The following is a 26584-nucleotide window of genomic DNA, read 5'->3' as shown; positions in this document are numbered from 1 at the left end:
GAGGGATGCTGGGGCTCCTGAGCGCTGTGTGGAGGACCCCAGGGTCCTGGCGAGGATCAGAGGAGATTGGGGTTTGAGGAAGCTCCAATGGGTGCCCCCCAGCCTCCCCATCTACCTGGAGGACCCCCACATCTTGCCCTGCTTCTCTTCTCCCAGAGCCCACAGGGCTGGGGGCCAGGGCCGGGGCCTCACCTGGAAGGGCCCGCCGGGGCTGATGGGCACCTGCGCCTGCTGCCACACATTCCCCTTGTTGCCGCTGAGGGACCAGGCGTGTGTGTCCACAGCTCCTTTGCCCCGGGACCGCACCAGAAGGTTGAGGGAGCCTGTGGGGGTACAGGGAGGGGGTCAGTGAGTCTGGACAGGGGGGTCCATCATTCCACATCTGCCCAGACTCCCTCCCTCACTGCTCCCAGCCTGTCCCCAGTGGCGGGACCTTCCCTCCACCCCTGGGAGAAGAGGACAGTGGGAGAACGTGTGCATCCCCTTTCTTCCCTCCTTCCTCTTCAGCTGCTGTCCACCGCCCCCTGCCAGCCCCTCCCCGGTGCTTTCACCAGGAGTGTTGTTCTGGGGCAGTGGGGTCTGTCTGAGCACAGAGCAGTGTTCTCAGAGTACTCCCCCAAAGCAGTCCTTGAAACACAGGGAGATTTCTGGATATAATGGAGAAATGGAGTTAAAGGGTTTTGGGGGGTGGGGTGGGGGCATACCTGGCTAAGGCTTACCCCTGACTCTGATCTCAGGGCTCAGCCTGGTTGGCTGAGGACTGTAGAAGGGCTGGGGACTGGCCCCGGGCCAGCAGGTACCAGGCAGACACCTACCTCTCTGCCGGCCCTCTGGCCTGCTATCTTACTCGTGCACATGAGCAAAGGGAGTGCTTCAAACCCAGAATTTCAATAATGACACTGAGGGCAAAGCTAGGGGGAAAATTTTTTGGTCTAAAGAAAAGATTCTATGCTAAAACAGATATGGTAGAACACTGCCGGGCTGGAGCTGCTAACGTGAGGCCTCGGGTCCGACGTCCCGGACCACCCACACGCCAGCTGCAATCTCAGCAGCACTCAGCACCACAGTGTATCACCTCCTGCACTCCAGGGCGACCGCAGCAACAGGGGCGGGGGCGGGCAGGTGGCAAAGGTTTGGGGGCCCTAGCCTGGGGACACTCAGTCCATGCCCCCACCACCAGGGGCCTGGAATCCTGGAGGTGCTGAGTGGACAGAAAAGAGCCACAGTGATGCTAAGAGCAATGCGTGCCCCCCTCCTGGCACCTCCAGCCCCCAGCCCCCGGCCCTGAAGGAAGGGCATCCGCTCACATGCTGCCTGGTGGCTGGCATTTCCCTGGGACTGCCATGGGCGACACCAGAGTCTTGGGGCCGGGAGACCTGCCGAGGGCCACCTGCCCTGGATGATAGGAACAGCAGCTAAGTAGAAATGAGAGGACCAGGCAGTGCCAACCCCACCAGGCACCGAGGGGAGTGCTCACGAAGGGTGGACCCCCCCGGGTGCCACGTCTGTGCGGGTGGCAGGGCTACACAGAACCTCCCACGCAAGCACGCAGCCTAACTCTGTGGTGAGCTGACGCCAGACTCTCCACACTGAGACTTCGACTCCCTCGACGCATCTCGACGGATGGCGGAGAAGCGCCGGGGGGAGGCAGGACGCTGAGCAGTGCATGGCCGTAGGAGGCACGTGAGGACAGGCTTCTCGGCACAGTCACACCTGCAGTGCTCGGGATCACCCCCCAGAAATTCACCCCGGAGCTAGTCCCTTGACCACCGCTGTGAGGGGCTGTCTGTGGCGGGAGGGTGAGGCAGGAAGGGGTTGGGCACACCGTGATCTGTGCCACACCAGGGCCTGACTCAGGAGGGGAAGGATGTGACCCCCGTGCCAGGGTCATCTCTCCCAGACGGTGCTCCGTCCACTCCACTGTGCACGTAGCAGCAGAGACCCCTCTGAGCTCCCAGAGCAGCCCCCAGTGCTTTAGGTGTGGGAGTCAGACTTAGGTTGCTGTGTGCTCATGGGCCAACGCCTAACCTCCCTGGCTTGTCTGGTCACTCCCCCATCATTGGACAGTCAGGTGTGGACTGTGAGGCTAGCGAGGGGCCCTGACATGGCAGGCCTGATACACACCCTTGCTGGGCAGTTTCCTCCATCGAAGACGTCCATCTCAGACAAGAGAGAGAGTCCAGGGGCTGACACTTGCCTTGCATGACGGCAGTTTGATCCCCGACACTACATATGTTCCCCCTCTCCCCGAGCACCACCAGGAGTGATACCTGAGCACCACCAGATGTGGCCACAAATACCGAACCAAACCGAACCAGATTTCCAGCTCATCCTGCAAGGCCATTGCCTGCTGAATCAGGAAGCTTTGGTCAGCCCCAAATCTCACACGAGTTGGCTCAGTACCTGCCCATACCCACCCTAAGAATCTCTGGTTGCACTAAGTTGGGAACTCGGGACCCCCATGGCCAGAGCCTGCTCTCAGGGAAGGCTTCTCCCCTGGGCGCGATTAGCTGCGCCCACCCCCACTCACCGATGTGTTTCCCATACATGTGGTAGAAGAAGGAGACACAGTAGAACTTGGCGCTGGCGTTGTACAGGGGACTCACCAGCCGAGCGCGGTCCCCCAACTCTCGGGGCCTTGATGTCTCGATAAACATATAGTAACCTATAGGGGAGAGGAGATGCACTGACAGCCTCCTCTCTTCCTCCCCCCAGTCCTCCGTCTGCTTCCCCTCAGCTGTCCCACCAGGTGCCTGCTCTTGCCCACCCCCAGCCCCCGGTTTCTCTGTCCCACCAATGGAATTCTGGGCCTGTGTCCAGCCAGCACTGAGAGAACCTCTTCTTCCTGACACCCACTGGCACAGGGCCGTGTCCCCTCAGACTGGGGCTCCCTGAGGATGGGCCGTGTCCCCTCAGACTGGGGCTCCCTGAGGATGGGCCGTGTCCCCTCAGACTGGGGCTCCCTGAGGATGGGCCGTGTCCCCTCAGACTGGGGCTCCCTGAGGATGGGCTGTGTCCCCTCAGACTGGGGCTCCCTGAGGATGGGCTGTGTCCCCTCAGACTGGGGCTCCCTGAGGACGGGGCTGTGTCCCCTCAGACTGGGGCTCCCTGAGGACGGGGCTGTGTCCCCTCAGACTGGGGCTCCCTGAGGACGGGGCTGTGTCCCCTCAGACTGGGGCTCCCTGAGGACGGGGCTGTGTCCCCTCAGACTGGGGCTCCCTGAGGACGGGGCTGTGTCCCCTCAGACTGGGGCTCCCTGAGGACGGGGCTGTGTCCCCTCAGACTGGGGCTCCCTGAGGACGGGGCTGTGTCCCCTCAGACTGGGGCTCCCTGAGGACGGCTGTGTTCCTCAGACTGGGGGTCCCTGAGACTAGACTCTCCTGAACCAGTCCCCCATCTCAAGGAGAAGGCGATATGCTCACCCTCAGGGGTGCCACTGATGTCAGTGGGAGGGCCTGTGTTGGGGGAGCGCTTAGGGTTCTGGGTGAGGGCATTCTGTCTTGTCCAGTCAAAGTTGTCAGTCAGGTCCTGAGTGTAGCCGCAAATCTTCTCATCTTCAAAGTGACAGGTGTTGTCTATTTTAGGGTGGGGAAGATAGAGGATTAGACTCCTTAGACACCCCAGGTCCAGTTTCACCCCCCGGGAACCCCTGAGACAGCTCCCCAACATTTAAGTAGTCAGCCCTGGATTCCAGGCTTTGAGAAACCTAGCATCAGGGTCCTGACACATTTATTTCTCAAAGCATTTTTATGTCACATGCCATTCTGACATCTAGTGAAGCTATGGACACCATATCAGAACAGTGATTTTAGACACATACAGTGAAATACACGGGATGGCAAAGGAAATCAATTCTATTGAAATACAGTTGTCAAAATATTTGGAAAACCAATGTACGCTATAGTAAATGAGCTTCTGTATTAACTAATTAAACATCACACTATCTAGTGTCAGGCCTGTTACTACAGTTTTAAAAACTAATGAATGTAAATTATATGTCAAGCTGCCTGTGCTGACTTTAAGGAGCCGTGAACACGCGCTTCCAGCCAGGGCAGAGACGCAGGAACTGGCTCTGCCCCGGCACCTGCGCCCACGTTCATCACTGGAGGAGCTCCATTGCTCAGGAGGTCAGAAACCAAAGTTGAGGTTCTTGAAACACTTTGAAGTCACAAAAAGTTTCTTCTGTGAAGGGCTGTCAGTGCGTCTCGGATGAAGAGGCCCAGTGCAAGGGTTAGTCTCTCTTTGTATCCGGGCTCTGTGATGAGTGAGGATGAGGGTCTGCACTCCCCGCCTAGAATAAACCCTAGGCAAGGGTCTCCAAGCCCAGCCCTGCTCCTCTCTGCTCTCCTCCCAAGCTGGCTTCCCCCCATCCTTTCTCTCTGGGTGTCTCCTGGGCCCCTCCTCCAACCAAGGAAGACTCTGGGTCCCTCTGGGGAGGGGTTCTCACCTGCCAGGCTGGGAGAGTTGACAGCTAGGAAAACCAACAGGAAAACCAAGTCAGAACCAAAGCTGAGGTGATGCGGCGTGCCCGGGCTTGGGGCCAGAGATGGGGGCCCCAGATGGGGGGCGGGGAGTCGGGGGGCCGGTCTGCAGAAGACACCACCCAGTGGGGAGCCCCGGGGGTCCATGCAGGGAGGACGGAGGGGGTCCCCCGGACATGAAATGGGCCCCTTCCCCCCGCCACATACGCTCTGTGTAGTGGATGACGCGGGAGGCCAGGTCCCCGGCCCCGAAGGTGGTGTAGGGGGTGAGGCGGACCTCGTAGCTGTGGGGCACGCGGAGGTCGGTGAGGACATACTCCAGCAGCTGCCCCTTCTCCACACGCCGCACTGGGATGGCCTTGACCACAGCGCTGTGCTGGTTCAGCTGCAGACACAGGGGTCCCAGATGCCAGGCAGCCAACCCGCCACAGGGCACCAGCTCATGCCCTGGGCGCCTGAGTGGGGGTTGGGGCAGCACAGGAAAGCAAAGGCAGCGAGGACTAGAAATCCAGCCTCAGTTTCCGCATCTATAAGAGCGACCGATCCCTTTGCCGCCTAGCTCCCAAGGGGCTTTTTAGTAAAAAGTGACTGTAACACATATTGAACAATACATGTCTGCTGACCATGTTCTAAGTGCTTTGCCGTTGTTAAGTAATTTAATTTTCCCAGTAACAATTTGACACAATATAATATATAATGTCAGAATTACTCCCATTTCACAGATGAGGAAAACGAAGGCCAACTAGATAATTTGCCCAAGGCCAAGAAGAGCTAGATTCTAGCCAAGTTAGCCTGACCCTCTTACTTTTCCTGTGTCTCGACTGCCCCTTGGGCTAGGCAGAAATGGGCTAAACCAACTGGGTGAAATCAGCGAAATGGTTTATATCCCAGACATCCTGGGGATGAGCTGGAGCTCCCTAAAGCTTCTAACTCAAGAAGGGGTTCCGTGCCTGTGAGTAGAGCTGCTCCCTCTCCCCACTTCTCATTGACGTCAACCCCTCCTGGACAGCTGGATGTTCCCCGAGCCTCGGCCCACCTGGCGGACACTGAGTCTGTAGTTGAGCACGGGGTCAACTGCATCGGGCTCCCGCTGGGTCCACTGCAGCACGTAGGAGTAATTCTTGGACATCCTGTGGCTGCGGGTGGGGTTGGGGGTGTCGAAGTAAAACTCCGGGCTGTAGGCTTTGGCTGAGAGGGTGGGGAGCAGGGCAGGGACCGGGAGGGACAGAGGGTGGAGGCAGGTGGTGGGGTCAGAAGAGGAGGGGTGGGCCGGAGAGGGAGGGAGGAGACAAAGAGAAAGGAAGCAGTGTGAGGAGAGGTGATGTGGGGATGGGGGGACAGGAGGGGGGAGGGAGAGAAGGGAGATGGGAGCATTCCCAGAGGTGCGTTGGGGAGGACGGAGGCGAGGGAGACAGGAAGAGCCATGGAGAAGCCAGGGTGTCCAGGTGATGCAGGAGAGAGGGTTGGGAACAGACAGGAGAGTTGAGGACAGTGAGGTCGCAGGAAGAGCAAAGAGGGAGGAGAGGGGTAGGGAGGAGGGAAAGATGGGGAGGACGGGGAGGGGAGGAGTGGGAAATGTCACAGGGGCCACCGGCAGATGCGGCTGAGTGGGTGTGGAGGGTCCTGAGCCCCAGCACTCGCTGCTGAGCAGAGAGACACGGCAGGCGCTAAAGGTGCCCAGTCCGTTGGGGTGAGGTTGAACGGGGACAGGTGTCCTGGCTCTACTACAGGTGCTGCCCTCTGCTCTGGCAGAAGAGAGGGGCTCAGCAAGTCCATACGCCCCTCTCAGGTCCTCCACTGTCACCTCGACCTTAGCTTTTCAGCCCCCCTCCCCCCTCCAGCAGCCCCAGAGGCTACCAGAAATGGCGCGAGGGGGAGATGGGACTGAGAGGGGTCTCCTGGGCGCCAAGGGGCTTCGAACTCTCCCTAGGCGGTCAGTCAGCTCTGGAGATGGGAGCGGCCCCTCACACTCGCAGTGTTCCAGGGAAACGGCCCAGAGACCTGCTCTTCCTTGAACTGCAGGTCGGTTGGATTATGGGAGCAAAGAGAGGGGGTTCTCCTGCTCCAGAATCTGGGGTGGCGCTTAGGATCCTGGGAAAGGCCTTGATGGAGGTGGGCCAAGGTGGAGGGATGTAGCCCTCCAACGGGGGCATAAGAAGAAATCTTGGTTGGATTCGAGGGGAATGGGCAAGGCCTGGGCTAGGCGTCTAGCAAGGGGAATCAAGGCATGGCCGGGACCTGTACTAGAGCAGGTGCAGGGAGGGGCGGAGCCAGGCCCGGGTGGGGCGGGGCCAGGACTGACGGGGAGGGGCCAGGCTGTGGTGGGGCGGGGCCAGACCTGGTTGCGGTGGGGCCAGGCCTATACGCAGGGGGGCCAACATTGGGTGGGGCCAGGCGGGGCGGGGCGGGGCACTGGGCGTGGCTAGGAGAGAGGGGCGGGGCGCTGGGCGTGGCTAGGAGGGCGGGGCGGGGCGGGGTACTGGGCGTGGCTAGGAGAGCGGGGCGGGGCGGGGCGCTGGGCGGGGCGAGGCGGGCGCCCGGACGCGGAGCTCACCGGAGACCTGGAAGAGGCAGGAGGCAGAGCCCACGTCGTTGGAGATGCTGCACTCGTAGCTGCCGCTGCTGTCCCGGGTGACGGCGTCCAGGCGGAGCTCGGAGTGGTCGGGGGCCTCGGCGGCGACGGGGACAGCGGGCGGCGGCGGCAGCAGCTGCCCTCGGAAGCGCCACACGGCCGAGGCGATGCGCTGGGGGCTGCCTCGGAGCAGCGCGCAGCGCAGCAGCACGGGCCGGCCCAGCGCCTGGCGCACGTCCTGGGAGCTGGGCTCCACCTCGGGCGGGACTGCGGGGGGGGTTGCCGGTCAGCGGGGCCGCCCGCTTGCTTGGCGGCCGGCCCCTGCCCGCCCAGGGTCTCGGGCAGATCTGGCTGCCACCCGTGGGTGGAAGAGCCGCGTTCCTTCCTGTGTCTGCAGGCCAGTTGGGTCTGACTGTCCGGTCCCAGAGTCTCGACCCCCGGATTCCTCTGCCGCATTTGCTCCCCGGGCTCCTCGGCAGCCCCAGCCCCCCCTCAGCTAACGACCCCAGGGTGTGGCTCAGGTTCCAATCCCTGCCTGTCTCTAGCTGCAAGACCGTGCACAGGCTGCTTGTCTGTGATTCGGCTTCCCTGTCTGTAAGCACAGGAGAATGGAACCTACTCAAATAAAGGGGATGCATGCACTCGGGTGCTCGGAGGACAGTGCTCTCATTTCCACTGATCCAAATCAGCTAGGGTTCAGCGCCCGGGCCTGGGCGTGGGGCAGGGGCGCGCTGCGTGGGCGGAGGAGGCACACGGCACTCACACTGCACGTTCAGCTGCACCTGGGCCTCGCGGGGCCGCACGTTGAAGCCGTTGTAGCGCGCCGTCTGGCAGCGGTACGTCCCGCCCATGTCCCGGCTCACGCGCTCCAGCCGCAGCCTCCCGTCGGGGGTCTCCAGCGGCGCCGCCTCCTTGTCCACGCGCGCCCAGAGCACGGGCGGCCGCGGCTTGCCGCGCACCTCACACTGCAGCTCGGCGGCAGCGCCCTCGCGCACGGTCACCACGGCGCGGCCCCGGGGCACGCTGATGGTGGGCGGCACTGCGGGGGGAGGGGCCGGTCAGAGCTCCTGCGACCCCGGCCCGGACCGCTGCCCCGGCACCGGCACCGCTAGGCATCAGGTACCCCACTTTGCTCGCTGCATAAGGGTCACTCCAGCAGGGAATGGGGGGGGGGCACATGTGGTCTGCGCTCATTGGCTGCTTTCAAGGCAAATGCCTGAGCCCCAACCAGGGGATCCCACCCTATTTTTCATGTTATTATTATTTTTGTTTTGCTTTGCTTCACACCAGACCGTGCTTAGGACTTACCCCTGGCTTCTTTGGGGGTGTTGGGGACCAAAAGGGGCATCCAGGCTGGCCAGTAGCAAGGCCAGCCCCTCACTACCCTGCGTTTCTCTCCCAAGGGGTATCCCAGCTTTAGACCGCTCTTCTAACTATCTCTGTCCCGGAGTGGTAACGCCCACACCCTTCCTGCGTTACCCCCGCACCCCTCCCCCCTTCCCAAGTAACAGGGTCCTGGGGTTATAACAGTACAAGGCAGACCCCAGTGCTCGAGAGCTGAGACCAGCAGCCACGTTTGGGCCAAAGGGATGAAGAGAAAGTGTCTTCACAGGGTGTCTGTCCTCTGGTCTGCTGGCATTCTGGCAGATGAATGCCACCATGGCTGGGGTGCTGGCACAAGCTGAGGACCGAAGAATAGCAAGGCAAGGTGAAGCCTCGGGTCCTCGGCTTCGTGGAGCAGAACAGCGGTTCCGGCCCCGGCTCCCGGCTTCACACAAGGGAATGAGCCCTGAGGTGTGACCCAAAAAACCATACCGGGGGAGGGCAGAGATAGCATAGCAGGTAGGCGCTTGCCTTGCTTGCAGCTGACTGGGGTTCAACCCCATGCACCCCATATGATCTGATCCCCTGAGCCCATCAGAAGTGATCCCTGACCACAGAACCTGAGCACCACCAACTGTGACCCCAAAACCAAAAATGAAAGCAAAATAAAAAGACATATGGGGTTGCCACCCCACCTCACTTCAAAGAAATATAAATTGGGGCTGGAGAGATAGTTCAGTGGGTAAGGTGTCTTGGATACAGCTGACTGGGGTTCAATCCCCAGCATCCCATGTGGTCTCCCAGGACTGCCAGGATTAATTCCTGAGTGCAGAGCCAGGAGTAACCCCTGAGCATCACCAGGTGTGGCTCAGAAACAAACAAAAAAGAAATTTAAATGTCATATATTTAAATAATTTATAAATAACTCTATAACAAGGCAAGCAGAAGTCCAGCTATTTAGTTGGCATAATTTATGCTCTTATAACTCATACATTTATTGGCTTTAATTGTGCCATTTCTGCTTCATTGTTTGAGCCAATTATTTCTCACTACTTCCAGGTCTAACCACTTCCCCAAACCCTTAAAATGTTCCCGTGGCCCAGACATCAAGCCCGTGGAAGACAAAGGAAAAGCCCTGGAGCTCCCTTGCAGCCCTCTGCTTCTACAACACCCCAGGCCCCAGCCTCCTCGCCCCACAGGCTAGAAGACCGACTCTCCACAGCTCTGGCCCTGGAACCAAGAACACCCCTCACCTGGCTTCTGCCACCTCCAACCTCACTTCCTTCTCCACTCAGGCACACCAGCGGTGGAACCTGGATGGCCAAGTGTCCTGCACTCTGGGGCCGCCTGTTCCTTCTCTCCTACTTCCTCACCCAGCAAAGGCTCACGGGAGCTCCGAGGGGTCTTCTCCGGCCCCGGGCGGCTGGCACTCTGCTCCCGGACCTGCCTTGAGGCCTGCCCTTCCCCCTCCGGCCTAAGCAGTGGGCTCCGAGCAGACAGGCCTCTGCTGTTCACATCTGGGCCGTACCTAGGACCCAGCACACACATTTGCAAAGTAGAGTTGTGGGGTCTGTGTGGGGGCAGCTCAGACCAGCCTTCTGGAACGCCCCAGCTTTACCTGTCCCGTTCCTGTCCAGAGGTCACCGAGGCCATTCAGTCCGACCTCTCCCAGAGGAGAAACAGCCCCAAGACCTAGTCTAGGCCACCATCTCCTCAGTGCAAGGTGTGGGGGGCTGGAGATGGGGTGCCAGAGGGTCTCCCTGGCTATTCCATCCAAGCCTTGTCCTCTTCAAATGGGGCAGGCTCTGAAGTCTGACTGTCTGGGTTCAAATCCCTACTCCACTGCTATTGCTGTGGTACCTTAGGTAACCCTCTGAATCTAAGTCTTTTCCTCTCTAAAATGAGAAGATGAATGATTTACCCCATAACATAAGGCTCAAGGTGACTGAGATAAATGTAAAACCATCAGAACACAGAGCAAGCACTCAGTAATGTTAGCCATTATTATTTCATGGCTGCTATTTATTGTTCTTAGAACAAAGACCCCAATTGTTAGCCTAACCTGGCCCCCAACCAACCTCTCTTCTTTCCTCTCCATGCATTCTCCAGGTCACCCCCTTCTTCCTACAAGTTTCTGAATAACCATGTACTTTCCTGCCTTAGGGCCTTTGCACGTGCTGATTTCTCAGTCTGTCTTTCTTTCCTGGTATCCTTTACTCTCCTCTTTCTAGAAAAACTTTGCCCCTCCCAAACTCCTGATTCACAGGTGTCACCATTTGCAATGACAATGTGAGAGCTGAAACATATTTGCCTTCCCACCAAGTCCAAGGATGGCTAAGCTTGTCTGCCCACCCATTGGCCCTGATGGCATGTAACAGGCGCTTAGCCAGTGTTCTCAGGAGCTGCCACCCCTCACCTCTGTGGGTATCTCCCCAGCACCCTCAGGCCTTGCCCACCTGTCTCAGAGGAGATGTTGACCTCAACACTGAGGTCGGGCACGGGCGCCCCTGGGAAGGAAGCCACACACAGGTATGTGCCGTAGTCGCTGAAGTGCAGGTCAATGAGCTCCAGGCTGCTGGTGACAGCAGGCAACTCGGGGTCATTTCGGGTCACCAGCAGCCTCTTGGACATGCGTGCCGGCTTGCCGTTCTTGAACCACTGGTAGGTGACCTTCTCCTGGGGCACCGCATCCACGTGGCAGGAGAGCTTCAGGTCCTGGCCCAGCTGGATATTCTCGCTCTCCTTGATCACGTCGGGGGTGATCTGGAACGTGGCGTTCTTCATGGCTGGGGGAGGCGAGGGAAGAGGGGCTGCTGAGGGCCTGGAGCCGGGCTTTGTCCCACCCAGCTCACGGCTCCCACTGGGCCTCCCCCTCCCTACCAGGAGAAACCATCACTCTTCTCTGCGTGAGCCTGCCCGGCTTGTTTGGAAGATGCACTTCCAGAAGTCCCACCAGAAGCTCACTGTAGAGAAGGGGGCTTGGAAATAATCCTTTCCCCTTTACAAGTCTGAATTGGTAATAATTAGACCAAACAGACACAGCGTGAGAGCCGCTGTCTGGGAATGTCACAGGGGCTCACTCCTCTGACCCAGCCCACGACTTCTGAGGGTGACACTTTTATAGTTCCTAGTTTACAAAGGAGGGATTTCGGGCTCAGACTGGAGATTAATTATCTGGCCCCAAAGAAGTAGCAAACTTTAAATTCAGATTCGGAGCCTGCACTCTTAACCACTACGCTGCTTGGATTTATTGTGGCTTTAAACCTTGAATGTGAAGACTGTAAATCTTGGAGGGATGCACCAGAATGTCAGAGTGATTCTATCTAGAGAATGGGGCTAGGGAGCTGAGGGGAAATCCTGGTTTGTACCTTTCACCCTTTCCTGCTGCCTAACTCGAAACACGCTGACAGTTTGTGGCCTTTTTAAAGGAATGACTGATATCATCATCTTACTTGCAGTTATAAAGAACACAGTATTTGGAAAGAAAAGACCCTTTCATTGTTTTGGTGGGTAAAACCCAGCAGTTCTCAGGAGCTTTTCCCAGGGTCACTCTTGGGGAGACTCGGCCCAGGCCTCCCCCATGCAAGGCAGGTGCTCAGCCCATACGGTTATCTCCCTGCTCTTTCTTTGAAAAGGGTCTTTTTAAAGAAATTGCACAACTTATGATGTAACCTGAAAGCTCGCTTTTAGCGGAGAGGGGGCAATCAGCTGTGCTCAGGGCTTAGTCCTGACTGCTCAGGGGTCATTACTGGCAGGGCTTGGGGACTATATGGGTGCTGGGTTTGAATCTAAGTCAGCTGCTGTGAGGCAAGCCCCTTATCCACTATGCTATCTCTCTGGCTTCACACCTGGATTTTGGGGTGCTGCTCAGGGCTTATCCCTGGCTGTGCTCAGGAATCACTTCTAGCTGGGTTCAGGGGGACATATGGGACTCAAACCCAGGTTGGCTGCGTGCAGGGCAAAAACCTTACCCTGTGTACTATCTCTATAGTCCCCAAACATGGATCTTTAAGCAAATATGGGTGGGGGGCATGACTAAGAGATACTGTAGCTAAGGCATTTGCCCTACATACAGCTGACCTTGGTTCCACCCCCAGCATCCCGTAGGATCCCTCAAGCACTGCCAAGAGTGACCCCTGAGCACAGAGCCACGAGTAAGCCCTGAGCACCACTGGATGCAGCCCCCAAACCAGAAGAAGATCATTTTTAAAACAGATAACCCAAACTGCAGAACATGCGGTTTCTTTCTGAAAGCAGAGAGGCAAAATCCAGACTGCACAGAGCAGCTAATGCTGTCTCCCGAGGCAGAGGCTTATTAAGGAAAGCGTTGGTGCTCCTTTAATCAGACTCCAGCTTCTGGATCACATTATAGGCACTGACATGTTTTGCTAGTAAAGACATGTGGCGTAGGAACACTGTGGGCGTACATGTTGATTTAGTCACATGATTCTCATAGAAATCTTCACACAGGGACATACCAGGAAGCATCTATTATAGACTGGACTGCCCACTCTGAACTCTGCTGCAGTCTCAGCTGACCAACCAAAACATAAAGAGGCAGTCAACACCAGCCCTTCCTGCTCTAGAATTGCTGAGATGGCCGGAAGGACCTGGACACTTCGGAAATAAAACTGTAGTCTGCCACCTGCTGGAGAACACCTGAATTGCAGGGAAATCCCAGCCCTCAGAATAGGGGGGGAGGGAGGAAGCCGGGAACAGGAGCGGTGGGCAGACCCTACCCTGCTGCACTGGGGCACCTTAAGGCAGGGCCCCATATGTCCCCAGACCCTGAGCCCTGCAGCCACGTACAGCGCACCAGCAGGTTGACGGTCTTCTTGGCCGGGTTGCCCACGTTGTTGGTGGCCGTGCAGTTGTAGTAGCCAGAGTCACGAGCCTGCACCGATGGGATGCTGAGGGCGCCCCCTTGGGCCAGAGCCCCGAGGGGCAGTGGGCCGGGCCCGTGGGACCACTGCAGCTGGGGGAGCGGGTCGCCACCCGTCAGCAGACACTGAACCGTCACATTCTCCCCAGGGTTCACCACCAGGGTCTCGTTCACAGACAGCTTCAGGGCTGGGGGAGCTGGGGACAAGGAGCGGAGCCTTAGGGTCTCGGCAGGGCTGGGGCGGGGAGGAGAGGGCGGGGCGGCCGCGGGGCTGTACCGGTGGTGTTGGTGAGCCGGAAGGCGATGGCCTTGTCCGGGATGCCGCAGACGTTGCGGACGGACACCTGGCACGTGTAGCTGGCGTAGTCCTGTGGCCGCAGGTTCTTCAGCTTCAGGACCTTGGTCTCGCCCTGGGCAGCAGCAGACCAGGTCCAGGCTCCACGCAGACCCCGCCCAGGCCATCGGGGAGTCCTGCTGGAGCCCTGACTGTTGCCTGCCTCCCCAAACACTACTCCCTGCACTCGGGGACTCAGCCTCTGAGCCCTGACCCAGCCTCAGTTTCCCCACTCTGGGAAAGGGACTGATCTAAGGGACCCTGTGACGTCTGACAGACAGGGGCAGCCCACAGGCCACTCTACCGGGGAGCAGCAACCCCTGGCATCTCTCAGCCCAGAGCCTGCCGGGCCCCCATCAGTGCTGGCCAATGCCTGCTGGAGGGCTGGGGGGACCCTGCAGGTCCCTCGGGGCGGCTCTCGGACCCAGCAGCACTCTGGAGGACATGGGCGTGGGACTCTGCGGTCGCCCCTGCCCCTGGCCCCTCTGCAGTGGGTGCAGAGCCCCGAGGCGAGGCTGCCGCGCGTTCTGACCTGGGTGTAGAGCGGCTCGTAGATGTCCACGCCGTTGTCCTGGCTGTGGGACAGCGTGTGGGAGCCCCGCTTCCAGATGAAGCGGGCAGGCGGGTTGGAGTTGACCGTGCAGCGCAGGAACACCGTCTTCTCCTGGTAGAAGTTGCCGCGCACGTCACTCACCGTCTGGTGCACCGTCAGCACCGGCTCGTCCAGGTCTGCGGGCACAGTGGCGGGGTCAGGCCGGGGCGGTGTGAGGTCAGGGCCAGGGCGGCGTGGGCCCCCTCCTGGCACACTGGGCCGCATGGCAGTGGCAGAGGCTGGGCTGACGTGCAGTGGGGCAGGGGTGGCACACCTGCCTTCATTCTGCATCGGGGGGTGCAGGAAACACACAGACCAGCAGCCCTGGTTCAAGTCCCAGTTTGGAAGTGGGGCCAATGGCGGAGGGAAGGTCACGGTGGTGGGGTGTGGGGGTTGGAACCCTGAATGCCCGTTACAGATGCATCAGGAAGAACGCTGTAAACCACAGTGTTCAGATACAGTGTGTGGGGGATCCGAGTCCAGCTGCTGGTTCGCAGTGGTCCCTTGTTGCCCCGGGCTGCTCTCCCTGTCCCCGCAGTGCCCAGGAGCGGTAGCAGGACCACAGGGGATCTTTCTCGCCTGAGCCCTAACAGGACTCACTGCGAATAATGTCAAAGTCAGAGCAAAGCTAGTCTGTCTTGGGGGCGGGGCCAGCTGCTGACCGAGAGGGGCATGAGGGAACTTTCTGGGGAAAGTCTGGGACTTTCTGGGAGATGTTTTGTGTCCCTGAGGAGTGGGTGGACACAGGCACAGGCGTGGTCAGTGGGCGATGACTGCAGCTCCCTCGACCTGAAGTAAAACTGAAGAAGATCCCGAGGGCGGGGCCTGACAGCAGAGTCCCCGGAAACGGGCAGCACCGGTCACCCGGGAAGGGTCCCCAGAGCAGCCAGGCGGAGGCTCACCAGCGTCCCCAACCTGCTGTCCACAGTTCAGCGCAGAAGTCACGCCAAGGCCCTGGTGGAGGCGGGGCCCTGGGGAGCCCCTCAGCTCCAGCAACCGCAGGTGAGCCCCTGAGCTGCCGGGCACCTGATGGAGGAGAGGCCCGGCCCCCTGTCCCCACTCTGTTGGGCTGACTCAGCGGGGACACATTTAACTGATGCCAGGAAAATCCCCAGACCTGGCCCCACGGTGCCTGGGGGGGCCGGGAGGGGCACAGAAGTGAGAGGGGCACACAGGAAGAGAGCTTCCGGGGCTGGGAAGGGTCCCGAGGGGACAATCGGGGAATGCGGCTTCTGGCCCTCCGGCACCAGGGACTGAGGGGGAGCTCACCCTGCAGGTGGGGGCCTTCAGAGCTGCCCCTGGGACAGCAGCAGTGGGGCGGACTGGGTGGGTGACCCTGGCCCCTGTACAATGCACCCTGGCAGCCGGCCTGCCCCCCCCCCCAGGTTCCCGGGGAGCTGCACAGACATGGCTCCAGCACCCTGCAGAGAAAATCCCTCACACCGTCCTGCTCCTCCGCCCCCACCCCGCAGCCCCCACCTTCCACCTTCCCTCGAGCCCCGGTGGCCAGGTGGACGGGGACTCACACTGCACGTCCACGCGGATGGACTTGATGGCCGGCACGCCCACGCCGTTCTCAGCCTTGCAGTAGTAGCGGCCGCCCTGTGTGCGCGCGATGCGCCCGATGCGCAGCGTCTCATTGAACACTGACGTCTCCTGGAACTTGTCGGACGCACTGCCCGCGGTCTTGGTCCACCGCACCTGGCCGTGGAGGAGAGGGGGCGCCTCGTCAGCCCTCTCCAGCAGCTGCCCTCCTGCCCCTCTCACCCGCGCACGGGGGCACACAGGGACAGAGCGGGCCGAGGAAGGCCCGGAACCGGCTCACCTGGGGCCGCGGGTGCCCGGTGACAAGGCACTGCAGCACAAGTGTGTCCCCCTCCCGGATGGTGTACACACGCTCGCTCACGTTGTCCTCCTTGACCACACACGCCTGGCCTGCGTGCATGATCTGGGCCTGGGCTGGAGCTGGTGGGAGAGGGAGAGGGTCAGGGAGGGCGGGATGGAAAGGGCTGGGGTGGGGCCTGTCTGGGTGCATCCCTGCCACCACCCCACCTGAGTCCAGGGTGCCACCCTGGATGTGCCCACCCCACTGGAGTGGCCCACGTGTTCCCTAGCATGGCACCCACAGGCCCTTGCAGCGAGCCACCAGCCTGGTGGACCAAGTATTTCCGGGAGTGACCCCTAAGACCACCAAGTACCACTTGGGAGTCCAACACCCCCACCAGGGGCACGGCCAGGGTGTCACTCAGTGACAGCACGTACTCCATGGGGTCTGGATCTGAACCCCGGGCTCAGACTGCAGCAGTGGGGCTGGGGCCAGACGGGTGCGGCCTGGCCTGGGTCTCAGGAGAGAGGCCTGACTCCACGGAGCTCAGAAAGCCCTTCCAGGAGCCCGAGGTGGAGCCGCCAAGGCGCCTGCCTGGCGCACACAGACCCAGGCTCGGCCCGGCACGGCAAACGGCCCCTGCACCCCAGCAGCAGTGACCTGAGAGCCCGGGCCAGCACCTGAGGGACTGGGGAAGGAGCAGTCCCTGCCCAGCCGCCCTTTGCAGAGACGTGCATCCTCCCCGAGCTGGCGAGGTCCCCGCAGTGGACGCTGCTGGACCCTATCCTGTGACCATTACACACCCTGGGAACAGGCTGAGGACAGATCAGTTGAACCCCCATTTTTGTCTGCCTGCTTCCCTCTCCTCTTTGGATTTCTCCTGAGATCATTTTCTCTGCAAATCATCCATATAAACTGTAATATCCCCCTACACACACACACACACACACACACACACACACACACCATCCAGGGTTTACCCCTAGAGCACCTAAAATAACTTCAAAACTCCACAATGTGCCATCTGCCCTCCCCCCAAGACATGATGCTTTCCCCGTCACCCCTGAGTTTCTGCCCAGCCTGCTCCAAGGCCCAGAGGTTCTAGCTGGGGCCAAAAACGCCCAGACACAAAGGCCCTGGTTGTCCCAGTTCTCAGAGCTAAGGAAGGGCATGGCTGGGGGCGGAGGGGGGAGAGGGCTCGGTGTGGGGCCTAGGGTTGGATGGGGAGAGTCATAGCCTTCGCACAGGTCTGACCTTGAGAGAGAGAGTCAGAGAGGGGGGGGGGAGAGAGAGGGAGGGAGGGAAGGAGGGAGGGAGGGAGGGAGGGAGGCAGTCTAGATATCCAAGCGAGAACATGGCTTCTCCTGCTCTCATTGTCTCGAGGGAAGGGCAGCCCCAGCCCGGCGGTGCTGGGGCTCGGGAGGGAGGCCCAGTTCACACCTGTGTGCTCACAGCTGAGGGTCAGAACTGGGAGAGCTGCTCCAATGCCCAGGGGTGACTACAGTCTTTGCCCTACAGAAGGACACAGAGGTGAGCCGAAGCCTGTCCGTTCCGGGTGTAGCTTCCTCCAGGGAGCACCCCTGGGTGGACTCCCACCTCCCGTCCGCATCACTGTCCCTCCACAGCAGCCGGGGACTCGGGCTCCAGGACTCTGCCTACCAGGACCTGAGCTTCTTTCAGCCGTGTCCGGCTCGAGGCCCTGGCCGCTCTGGAGGGCAGTGAGTGTCAGTCCAGTGAAAGGATGCATTTCCAGAAGCAGCCCTGGCCAGGGTACTAGCACTGGAGGGAGCGCAGGCCAGGCACCCCCGGGAGACGTCGCCTGCTGGAGCGACAATCACAGAGGAAGGAAGCAGCTTTTGAACCGGCTGCAACCAGAGAGACTCTGACCTACCTGATCTAGTCCCCTATGTCACGGGGGTGAGCACTGGGCTTTCTCATCTCTGAGGAGCAAACGTTCCCACCCTGAAGACCCCTGGGATGCAACGACAGGCTGGGATGAAAGAGAAGTGTCTAGAACACTCTAGTATGTTCTACAGCAGCACAAGGAGTACTTAACAGAGTCTCTGCGGGCAGGCACAACTCAGTCAGAGATGGGGAGATTCTCGCAGGGCAGGAGCTGGGGGTGAAGCCGACCATGTTTAAGCAAAGGATCCCTGCAAGCAGCAGTGGGTTCTGCAGACAGGGATGGCGGACACCTCCTAGCAGGGGTCTGTCCTGCCTGTCTGCCACAGATAGGTGATAACCGAGGCTAGTTGTCAGGAGGACAAATTGTCTGACCTTGGGCACGTGGCAGACCTCACAGGCTTTAGCTGCCCCAGCTATGGGTGCGGAGTGAATGTGATGAACCCTAAGGTTCTTTCCAACGCGCCCTTCCCACAAATGCTGTGTTCAGTGCATGTTCCTCCAGGGGATCACAGTCCCACTCACAGTCATCCTGTTGCTCATCGATTTGCTCAAGCAGGCACCAGTAACGTTTCATTGTGAGACTTATTGTTACTGTTTTTGGCATATTGAATACGCCACAGGGAGCTTGCCAGGCTCTGCCATGTGGGCGCGATGCTCTTGGTAGCTTGCCGGGCTCTCCGAGAGGGGCAGAGGAATCGAACATGGGTCGGCCACGTGCAAGGCAAACGCTGGAGCCTACCAGTGTTTGGCTCCAGCCCTCCACGGGATGCACTTGGAAATCTGGAGACAGTCTGAAGCAGCGCCCCCGTGCCCTGAAAGCACATTATGCCCAGGAGATGGAAGAGAAAGCTGCGGCCATGTCCGCAGGAGTCTCGACACCTTCATGGTGCGCACGCCTGTGTGTGCTGCAGATAAGACAGCTCGGGGCTGCTGGGGCCTCTGTAAGAGGCGGGGGCATGTCTCGGCAAGGGAGATGCTGATTTAACAATGGAAATAAGCCGCAGTCCTGGAGACTGTGGCTTGCCCAGGGCCCAGCTCTGTGTTGTGATGACAAGTCTTGGTGATGAGGAGTGCAGAGGGGTAAGAACGTGTCTCCCCCAGGGCCAGACAGAGGGGTCCCGTCAGCAGGGAGGCCTCTGGCCACTGACTGCTGTGTGTGGGCACAAGGAACAGGGATACACCGCCACTGCCTGACTCCTGGGAGACACGAGCATGGGTTGTGGCTAGAAGAAACTGCCTTGTAAACACAAGGCCTGGCGCCCGCCCCCACAGCTGTCCACATGCTCCAGCTCCGTCTGGCAGCGCTGTCTGGAACTTGCACCCGAACAGCTCACAGGCCAGCATGTATGAGCACTAAAGCTAGAAGTGCAAATCTGTGCGAGAGCACCAAGCTGAGTATCACAGCTAAAGGAACACAACCCCACCCCCACCCCCACCACCGCCACCAGGTCATTAAAACATCAACAGCAACGCAGGGAAGGGAAGGAGGGAAAGGAAGAGATGAGGTTGGCCAGTCCCTTTGGTGATGTGAACAGTTAGGACAAGGCGGCAGGCCCATGTCGGGAGAGTCCAGCGTCCCGCTCAGGCTAAAGAAGTGTCTCTCCCCCAGGACACGGCAAGTCCGCTGACAGAAACGAGTGTCTTTAACTTCCTGATCACAGGCTCAAGAGCCTCCAAAGCCCCTGCGCTCATTATGATTAAAATCGGGCATCACAAAAATCAGTCCATCAAAAGAAGCGTTTTGGATGCAGTCTCACAGTGAGTGGGATGTTTCACAGACACCCACAGGAAAGCTACTGACAGACACACGAGACTGCTGAACCCCTGGGCCCCCAAGAGCCAGTGACAGCACGTGCCTCATGTGGTCAGCCGCAAGAGGCCGCAGTGGTGGCTGGGGTGGGTGGCGCATTAATTACCTGGAAGGACCCAAGAGGGTTTTCTGGAGAAAAGGCGGGAGCCCATTTAGTGGATGGAAATGATTTACCTCTTCACCTGAGAGGTAATTACACATCTGTATGAAGTTACCTACCTAAGAGTCTTTCATATTTAGAGCTGGAGAAATAGTACAAGGGCTAAGGCAACTGCCTTGCACGTGGCCGACCCTGGTTTGATCCCTGGTCTCCAAACACTGGCAGGAGTTACCCCTGAGCACAGTGCCAGGCATAAGCCCTGGGTACAGCAGGCTTGCCTACCCATGCCACCCCAGAATATTATATCTAATTTGTGTTTTATAACAAGAAGCCAGGTGAGGGCTCCTCTGTAATCACGGAACCCCACCTTTGCCGCTGGCACCTGAGGAGCCCTCTTCGTGGCTGACTTCCTTTAGCTGTAAATTTGCCTCTGGAGCAAGAACAGACTACTCAGAACTCGCCAGGCCCGATGGCCTCATCATCGCAAGCCACTAGGTTCTCATAGAGTGACTCAGTCTATCACTCTACTTACCCCTGGAACAGCTGGAGCAGCGCTTCTGGCCCCCTACAACCACAGGGGTCCCACAAATCCGCCAGGCTGCCTCGACTTCCAGCTCTGCCCCGAGAGGGCCCTGCTGGCTGCAGCATCTTCAGACTCCCAGGACAGCCGGGCAGGGCCCGTGCCAGGACACTCTCCCTCCGGTCAGTCCCTCCAACCACAGGTGCTTTGAACAGGACCCTGTGCCCGGTACCCGAGAAACTGTCATGGAAAACAAACGTGGAGGACCGGAGAGGTAGCACAGTGGGTAGGGTGTTTGCCTTGCATGCTGCCAATGCAGGTTGGAGTCCCAGGCATCCCATATGACCCACCTAGCACCTCCAGGAGAGACTCCTGGGCTCAGAGCCAGGAGTAACCCCTGAGTATTGTCGGGTGTGGCTCAAAAACAAAAACAAAAGCTAAAAGAAAAGAAACGGAAAACAGATCGTTCCACTTTGGGGCATCTACCCACTGGATATAAAACCACTCTCTCCAGAGGACACATGCACACACAATTCACTGCTGCACTCAGTACAATAGCTAAGATACAGAGTTAACCTAGGTGTCTAGCGACAGATGGATGGATTATGAAGATGTGGTACATAAACGCAATGGAATCCTATGCAGCTTCAAGTAACGAAGAAATCCTGCACTTTACTGCAATCTGGTTGGAACTGTAAGAAGTGTTGAGTGAAGTAAGCCAGAGAAGAAAGACAAACATGGGATGGTTTCACTCTTCCGTGGTAATCAGTTACTGGGTGAGGAGACTTACTGCAGTAAGGGGGGTACTTAGGTCATCCTTGACCCCAGTATCAAGAGAGGAAAAAGAGAAGGAAAGAAATCAAGGAAGAAGAGAACGGGAAGTAATGGGTGAACAAGGGTCAGGGCTTTTGTTATGCCTGTGATATGGGTGAGTGGTGTAGCCATGTAATCAAAACTGACTCAACAACACTGAAAACATGGGCTTTAATCTGCAACCGCAGAACTTTATAAAGTGCCTGTCGAGGTGACAGGCGGGGATGGGGTGGGGCAGGGGCCAGGCGCTCGAGTGTGGGGACATGGGTGAAGGGAAGCTGACTGGTGATGGGATTGGTGTTGAAACATTGTATCTCTAGAACTCAACTATCGATGACTTTGTAAGTCACCCTCTTTAAATTTTAAGAATTTTGTAAAGAAAACACCAAGTAGCTCTGGAAGAGCGTTCCTGGGGACACCTCGAGCACCCAGTGACAGGACCGAGCAGATGGTCCCTGCGCCGCTCTGAGCAGGGCTGTGGCGGAAACCGCGGGCAGAAGGCAGGCTGCCTTGGAGCCAGGCTGTGGCGCAAGCTCCCCAGCCTCTGGTGTGTAAAATAGGAAGAAGGAGCCCTTCTCCCAGCCAGAGCGTCGAACACGTGCGTGTAGAGCCCCTGGCCAGACTGTAGGTGCTCTCTCCACAAACACAGCTCCGGCAGGACAGGAGAGGAGCAGGAGATGCGCCAGGAGCTCTCCCTCCGCGCCCCTCTGTGTCCAGGAGAGCCGCTCAAAGCAGACATGAAGCCAGGCGGGGGGTCAGGAGTTGGTGCAGACAGTGTGGAGAGCTGCGAGGGGGCTGGGGGCTGGGGGGCAGGCGAGGGCACTTCCCAGCTTCTCTTCCCACACCTGCTCAGCTCCGGTCAGTCGCTTAAGACTTACTTTTCTCTCAAAGCACGGCCTCGTTGGGGGCTGGAGCAGTAGCACAGCAGGCAGGGCGCTTTCCTTGCATGTGGCTGACTCATGTGTGATTCCTGATACCGCGTTTGGTCCCCCCAAATCCTGCCAGGAGTCAGCCCTGAGCACCACTCACTGGGTGGGGCCCCCAAACAAAACAGTGCAGGGCAGGACCACGGGGCAAGAAAGTGGAGCTGCTGGGCCTGGGACATGACTCAGGATTAAGGCACTGGGTGTCCAAGGCCCTGGGTGGGACCCCTGCACCCACCGCTTAGTGTGTATATGCGCACAGCATGGAGCTACTGTGGAGAAGAAAGAACCTGGCAGAGGATTCTGCCCATGAAGCAGAAGAGGAAGGGGCACACTGCCAGCTACCCGCCCTGGTCCCAGGACACTGGCCCCTCCTCAGGTGGCCATTTACTCCCAGGCCAGGGTTACCCCCACCCACAAGGCATCGTGCATTTCTTCACCTCCCCATAACTCACGATGAGACACAAAGACATTCTGACTATAGATACCAAGCCACACAAAAGCACACAAAAAACAAATCCGGACAGTGAAAGTCACTCTGTTACCTAGAAAGCAATGCAGAATCCCGTCAGGCATACTGAGCGAAGATGGTAGCTGGGAGGACTGAGCCTGTGGTAAGGAGCTGAATAACCTCTCTGATAAGGGCTGAAGGAGGAGTTTTTGAGGGTGTTAAAGGAGCTCAAAAACAGACAGCCAGTATGAAAGCAGAAATGAGAAAACTGTGAACAGAAACAACAGAACTGAAAAACCAAGTAGGTGAAATGAAAACTTGACTGAAAGACCTCAGTAGCACAGGAACAGCTGCTCAGACAGAATCAGTGAGCTCCAATATGAGGTGCAGAGAATCTCCAGACAACAGCAGAAGATGAAAAAGGCCTCCAAATAAACCAACAGAGATAAGAGAGCTTTGGCTTAGACTCAAGAGGGACGACATAAGAGCCATCAGAGTCTCTGAGGGCCAGGAAGGCCCTCAGGGCAAAGCAACAGTCCACAGAGCTGGAGAATGCAGGCACCCAAATCCAGCTCAAAGGGATCCAGATAAAAACACTCCAAGACACATCCTAATCAGAATGATGAGAACTATAGAGGCATAACGCTGAAAGCAGCAACACCAAGGAAGGAAATTATACACAAAAGAGAGTTCTTAATATTTACAGGAGATTTATAAAAAAAAAAACCCTCTGGGACTGAAAACAGTGGTGGGATGTAGTAAAAAAAATTCCATATAAATGCCTCACCGAGAATACTTCACCCAGCTAGAGTCTCATTCAGATTTGAAGGAACAACACACAACTTCACAGAGAAATAACTCAGAACTTTATAGACTTGAAACCATCTTTACAAGAAGAACTAATGGGGCTAATTTAAGACAAGTCCCATAAACACTCCAAATTCCTGTAGAAAGATGGTACAAAACTCCATGACAATAATCTCTCCCAATGCCAGTGAACTTAATGCACCAACTAAGAAGCACAGAGTAGCAGGGCAGGCTAGGAAGTTGAAATTGCAGGAAACACATTTGAACAGTCAAAGAAAACACATACTCAATTTGGAAAACAAATTTTCAAGCAAAAAACAACTCAAAAAATCCAGGGTGGCCATACTAGTATCAGATAACACAGACATCAGGCTAAAAAAGGTTATGAGACAGTATCATTTCTTTTTTTTTTCTTTTTTATTCTTTTTTTTTGGGGGGGGTCACACCCAGCGATGCTCAGGGGTCACTCCTGGCTCTGCACTCAGGAATCACCCCTGGTGGTGCTTGGAAGACCATATGGGATGCAGGGATCGAACCCAGGTCCGTCCATGCAAGGCAAACGCCCTACCCAGTGAGCCCCAGAGACAGTATCATTTCTTAATGATAAGGGGATATTTATAGCAGGAAGGACTCACATTCCTAAACATATGTGCCTCTGATTAAAACAACTGCTAATAGACTTGAAGAAAGATGTTGATAGCAACACAATAGTAATTGGAGACTTTAACAATGCTTTTGATAGATCAGCTAAAATAAAAGTCCATAAGGAAATATATTTTTGAATTTTGAAGGCTTTCCATCTTCAAAAAGCTGAATACACATTCTTTTCTAATGCGCATGGGACATTCTCCAAGATAGACCAGACGCTGGGACACAAACCATACCCCCAACAAACTCAAGAGCATAGAAATCATATTAACTATCTTCTCAGACCATGATACACTGAAAATAGAAATAAATCACAGTTATAAATGAGGAAAGAATTCAAATACCTGGATTAAATGGTTAACTACTGAATAACCAATGGGTCAGATAGTAAATTAAAAAAAATTAAAATGTTCATGGAAACAAATGAGAATGAGAACACTACCTACCAGAACTTACGGGATACAGCAAAGCAGTGTTAAGAGTAAAGTTCATAGCTATGCAAGCATTCATCGGGAAGAAAGGAATTCCCACATTAATAACCTAACAGCACAGCTTGGTAAACTGGAAAATGACCAACAAAAGGAGCCCAAAGCAGTCAGGAGGAAGGCAATAATAAAACAAAGCAGAAATTAATGAACTGGAATCCCCCAAATCATCCAAATGATCAATCAAACCAAGAGCTGGATCTCTGAAAAAATAAATAAGATTGATAAACCACTAGCAAGACTCACAAAGAAAGAGAGAAAGAATGCTAATAAATCAAATGAACCAGGAATAAGAGGGCACGTCACAACAGATACTACAGAAATTCAAAAGATCATCAGAGATTACTTTGAGAATCTTTATGCTATGAAACAAGAGAACCTAGAAGAAATGGATAAATTCTTAGACTCCTATTACTTCCCAAGGCTGAACCAATTGATTTGGAATATTTGAACATACATATCACTATTGGGAAAACTGAAACGGTAATCAAAAGCCTTCTCAAAAACAAAAGCTCAGGACCAGGTGGATTCACTAGTGAATTTTTTCAAACCTTTAAAAAGAACATACTGCTAATCCTTTTCAGTTTCTTTCCAGGAAATTAAAGAAACAGAAATGCCTCCAAACAATTTCTATGATATAAATATCACCCTGATACCCAAAGCAGACAGAGATACCACAAAATTAAAAAAAAAAAAAAACAGAGAGAATTACAGGCTGATATCTTTGATGAACACGGAATCGAAGATCCTTAACAAAATACTAACAAATAGAATGTAACAATTTGTCAATAAGGATCATAGGCGGCTTCATCCTAGAAATGCAAGGATGGTTTAACATTTGCAATTCAGGGGCTGGAGCAATAGCACAGCGGGTAGGGTGTTTGCCTTGCACGCGGCCGACCCGGGTTCAAATCCCAGCATCCCATATGGTCCCCTGAGCATCGCCAGGGTTAATTCCTTAGTGCAGAACCAGGAGTAACCCCTGTGCATCGCCGGAAGTGACCCAAAAACCAAAAAAAAAAAAAATTTGCAATTCAAACAACATAATACACCATATTAATAAAAGAAAAAAATATGATCATATCATTAGATGCAGAGAAAGCATTTGACAAGATATAGCACCCACTCGTGATTAAAACTCTCCGCACTTTCCTTCAATAAGAATTGAAGAAATTTTCTTCAGTATAGTTAAAACCACTTACCATAAACCATACAAACTTTATAATCAATGAAGAAAAAATAAAAGCCTTCCTTTTAAGGTCAGGCACAGACAAGGTTACCTACTCTACCACTTCTATTCAATATAGAATGGAATTACTTGCCATAGTAGTTGGGCAGGGAAACAATATCAAGGGTTTCCAGAGAGGAAAGGAAGAAGTCAAGATCTCACTATTTGCGGCTAACATGATAGGATCCAGCAATGGCACTTCTGGGAATATATCCCTGACTAAATTAGCACACAGCTGAAATGTCATCTGCACTTCTATGTTCATTGCAGCACTATTCATAATAGCCAGAATCTGGAAACAACCCAAGTGTCTGGGAACAGAGAAGTGGATAAAGAAACTATGGTACATCTACACAATGGAATAATATGCAGCTAGGAAAAGTAAAGTCATGAAATTTGCTTGTACATGGATGGGCAAGGAGAATATCATGCTTAGTGAAATGAGTCAGAGGAGAGGGAAGGACATAGAATGATCACACTCATTTGCAGGATATATAAAAACATAGAATGTGAACAATACCCAAAGACAACAGAAATGAGGACCCAGGAAGATTGGTCTATGTTTGGAAGCTTGCCACAAAGGGGGAGGGGAAGGACAGCTAGGACAGAGAAGGACTACGATGACTATAGTAGTTGGAAGTGATCACTCCAGACAAGAACTGTGTGCTGAAGGAAGGTGAAGTGATATCCATGGTCACTCACACCATGCTGTTTTAATTACTGCTGCTTTGTAGTAAAGTTTGAAGTTGAGGAAAGTGATGCTCTTTCTGCACTGTATATATATCCAGGGCCCCTGGGTATATTCCCAGGAGCAGTATCACTGGATCATATGGAAGTTCAATTTTGAGATTTTTGAGCAATGTCCACATTATTTTTCAAAAAGTC

General features: G+C 56.0%; 1 protein-coding gene across 1 annotated transcript in view; it reads right to left on the bottom strand.

Annotated features, from left to right (window-relative positions):
- MDGA1 (MAM domain containing glycosylphosphatidylinositol anchor 1) overlaps positions 1-26584 on the bottom strand; it is a 53774-nt gene that overhangs the window by 4122 nt on the left and 23068 nt on the right. Inside the window, exons 2-15 of the mRNA XM_055139034.1 lie at positions 16010-16149; positions 15711-15885; positions 14125-14321; positions 13536-13668; positions 13186-13455; positions 10833-11162; positions 7817-8092; positions 7036-7320; positions 5518-5669; positions 4689-4866; positions 4448-4471; positions 3423-3575; positions 2531-2665; positions 193-323 (exon numbers count right to left, since the gene is read on the bottom strand). Of these exons, the coding sequence (XP_054995009.1) occupies positions 193-323; positions 2531-2665; positions 3423-3575; positions 4448-4471; positions 4689-4866; positions 5518-5669; positions 7036-7320; positions 7817-8092; positions 10833-11162; positions 13186-13455; positions 13536-13668; positions 14125-14321; positions 15711-15885; positions 16010-16149 (2579 nt within the window). The remainder of the gene's footprint in view (positions 1-192; positions 324-2530; positions 2666-3422; positions 3576-4447; positions 4472-4688; positions 4867-5517; positions 5670-7035; positions 7321-7816; positions 8093-10832; positions 11163-13185; positions 13456-13535; positions 13669-14124; positions 14322-15710; positions 15886-16009; positions 16150-26584) is intronic.

The sequence above is a fragment of the Sorex araneus genome, chromosome 5 (assembly GCF_027595985.1).
Source record: "Sorex araneus isolate mSorAra2 chromosome 5, mSorAra2.pri, whole genome shotgun sequence".
Taxonomy (NCBI): Eukaryota; Metazoa; Chordata; class Mammalia; order Eulipotyphla; family Soricidae; genus Sorex; species Sorex araneus.
The sequence above is the reverse complement of the archived record's forward strand: the minus strand, read 5'-3'. Positions and strand labels throughout refer to the sequence as shown.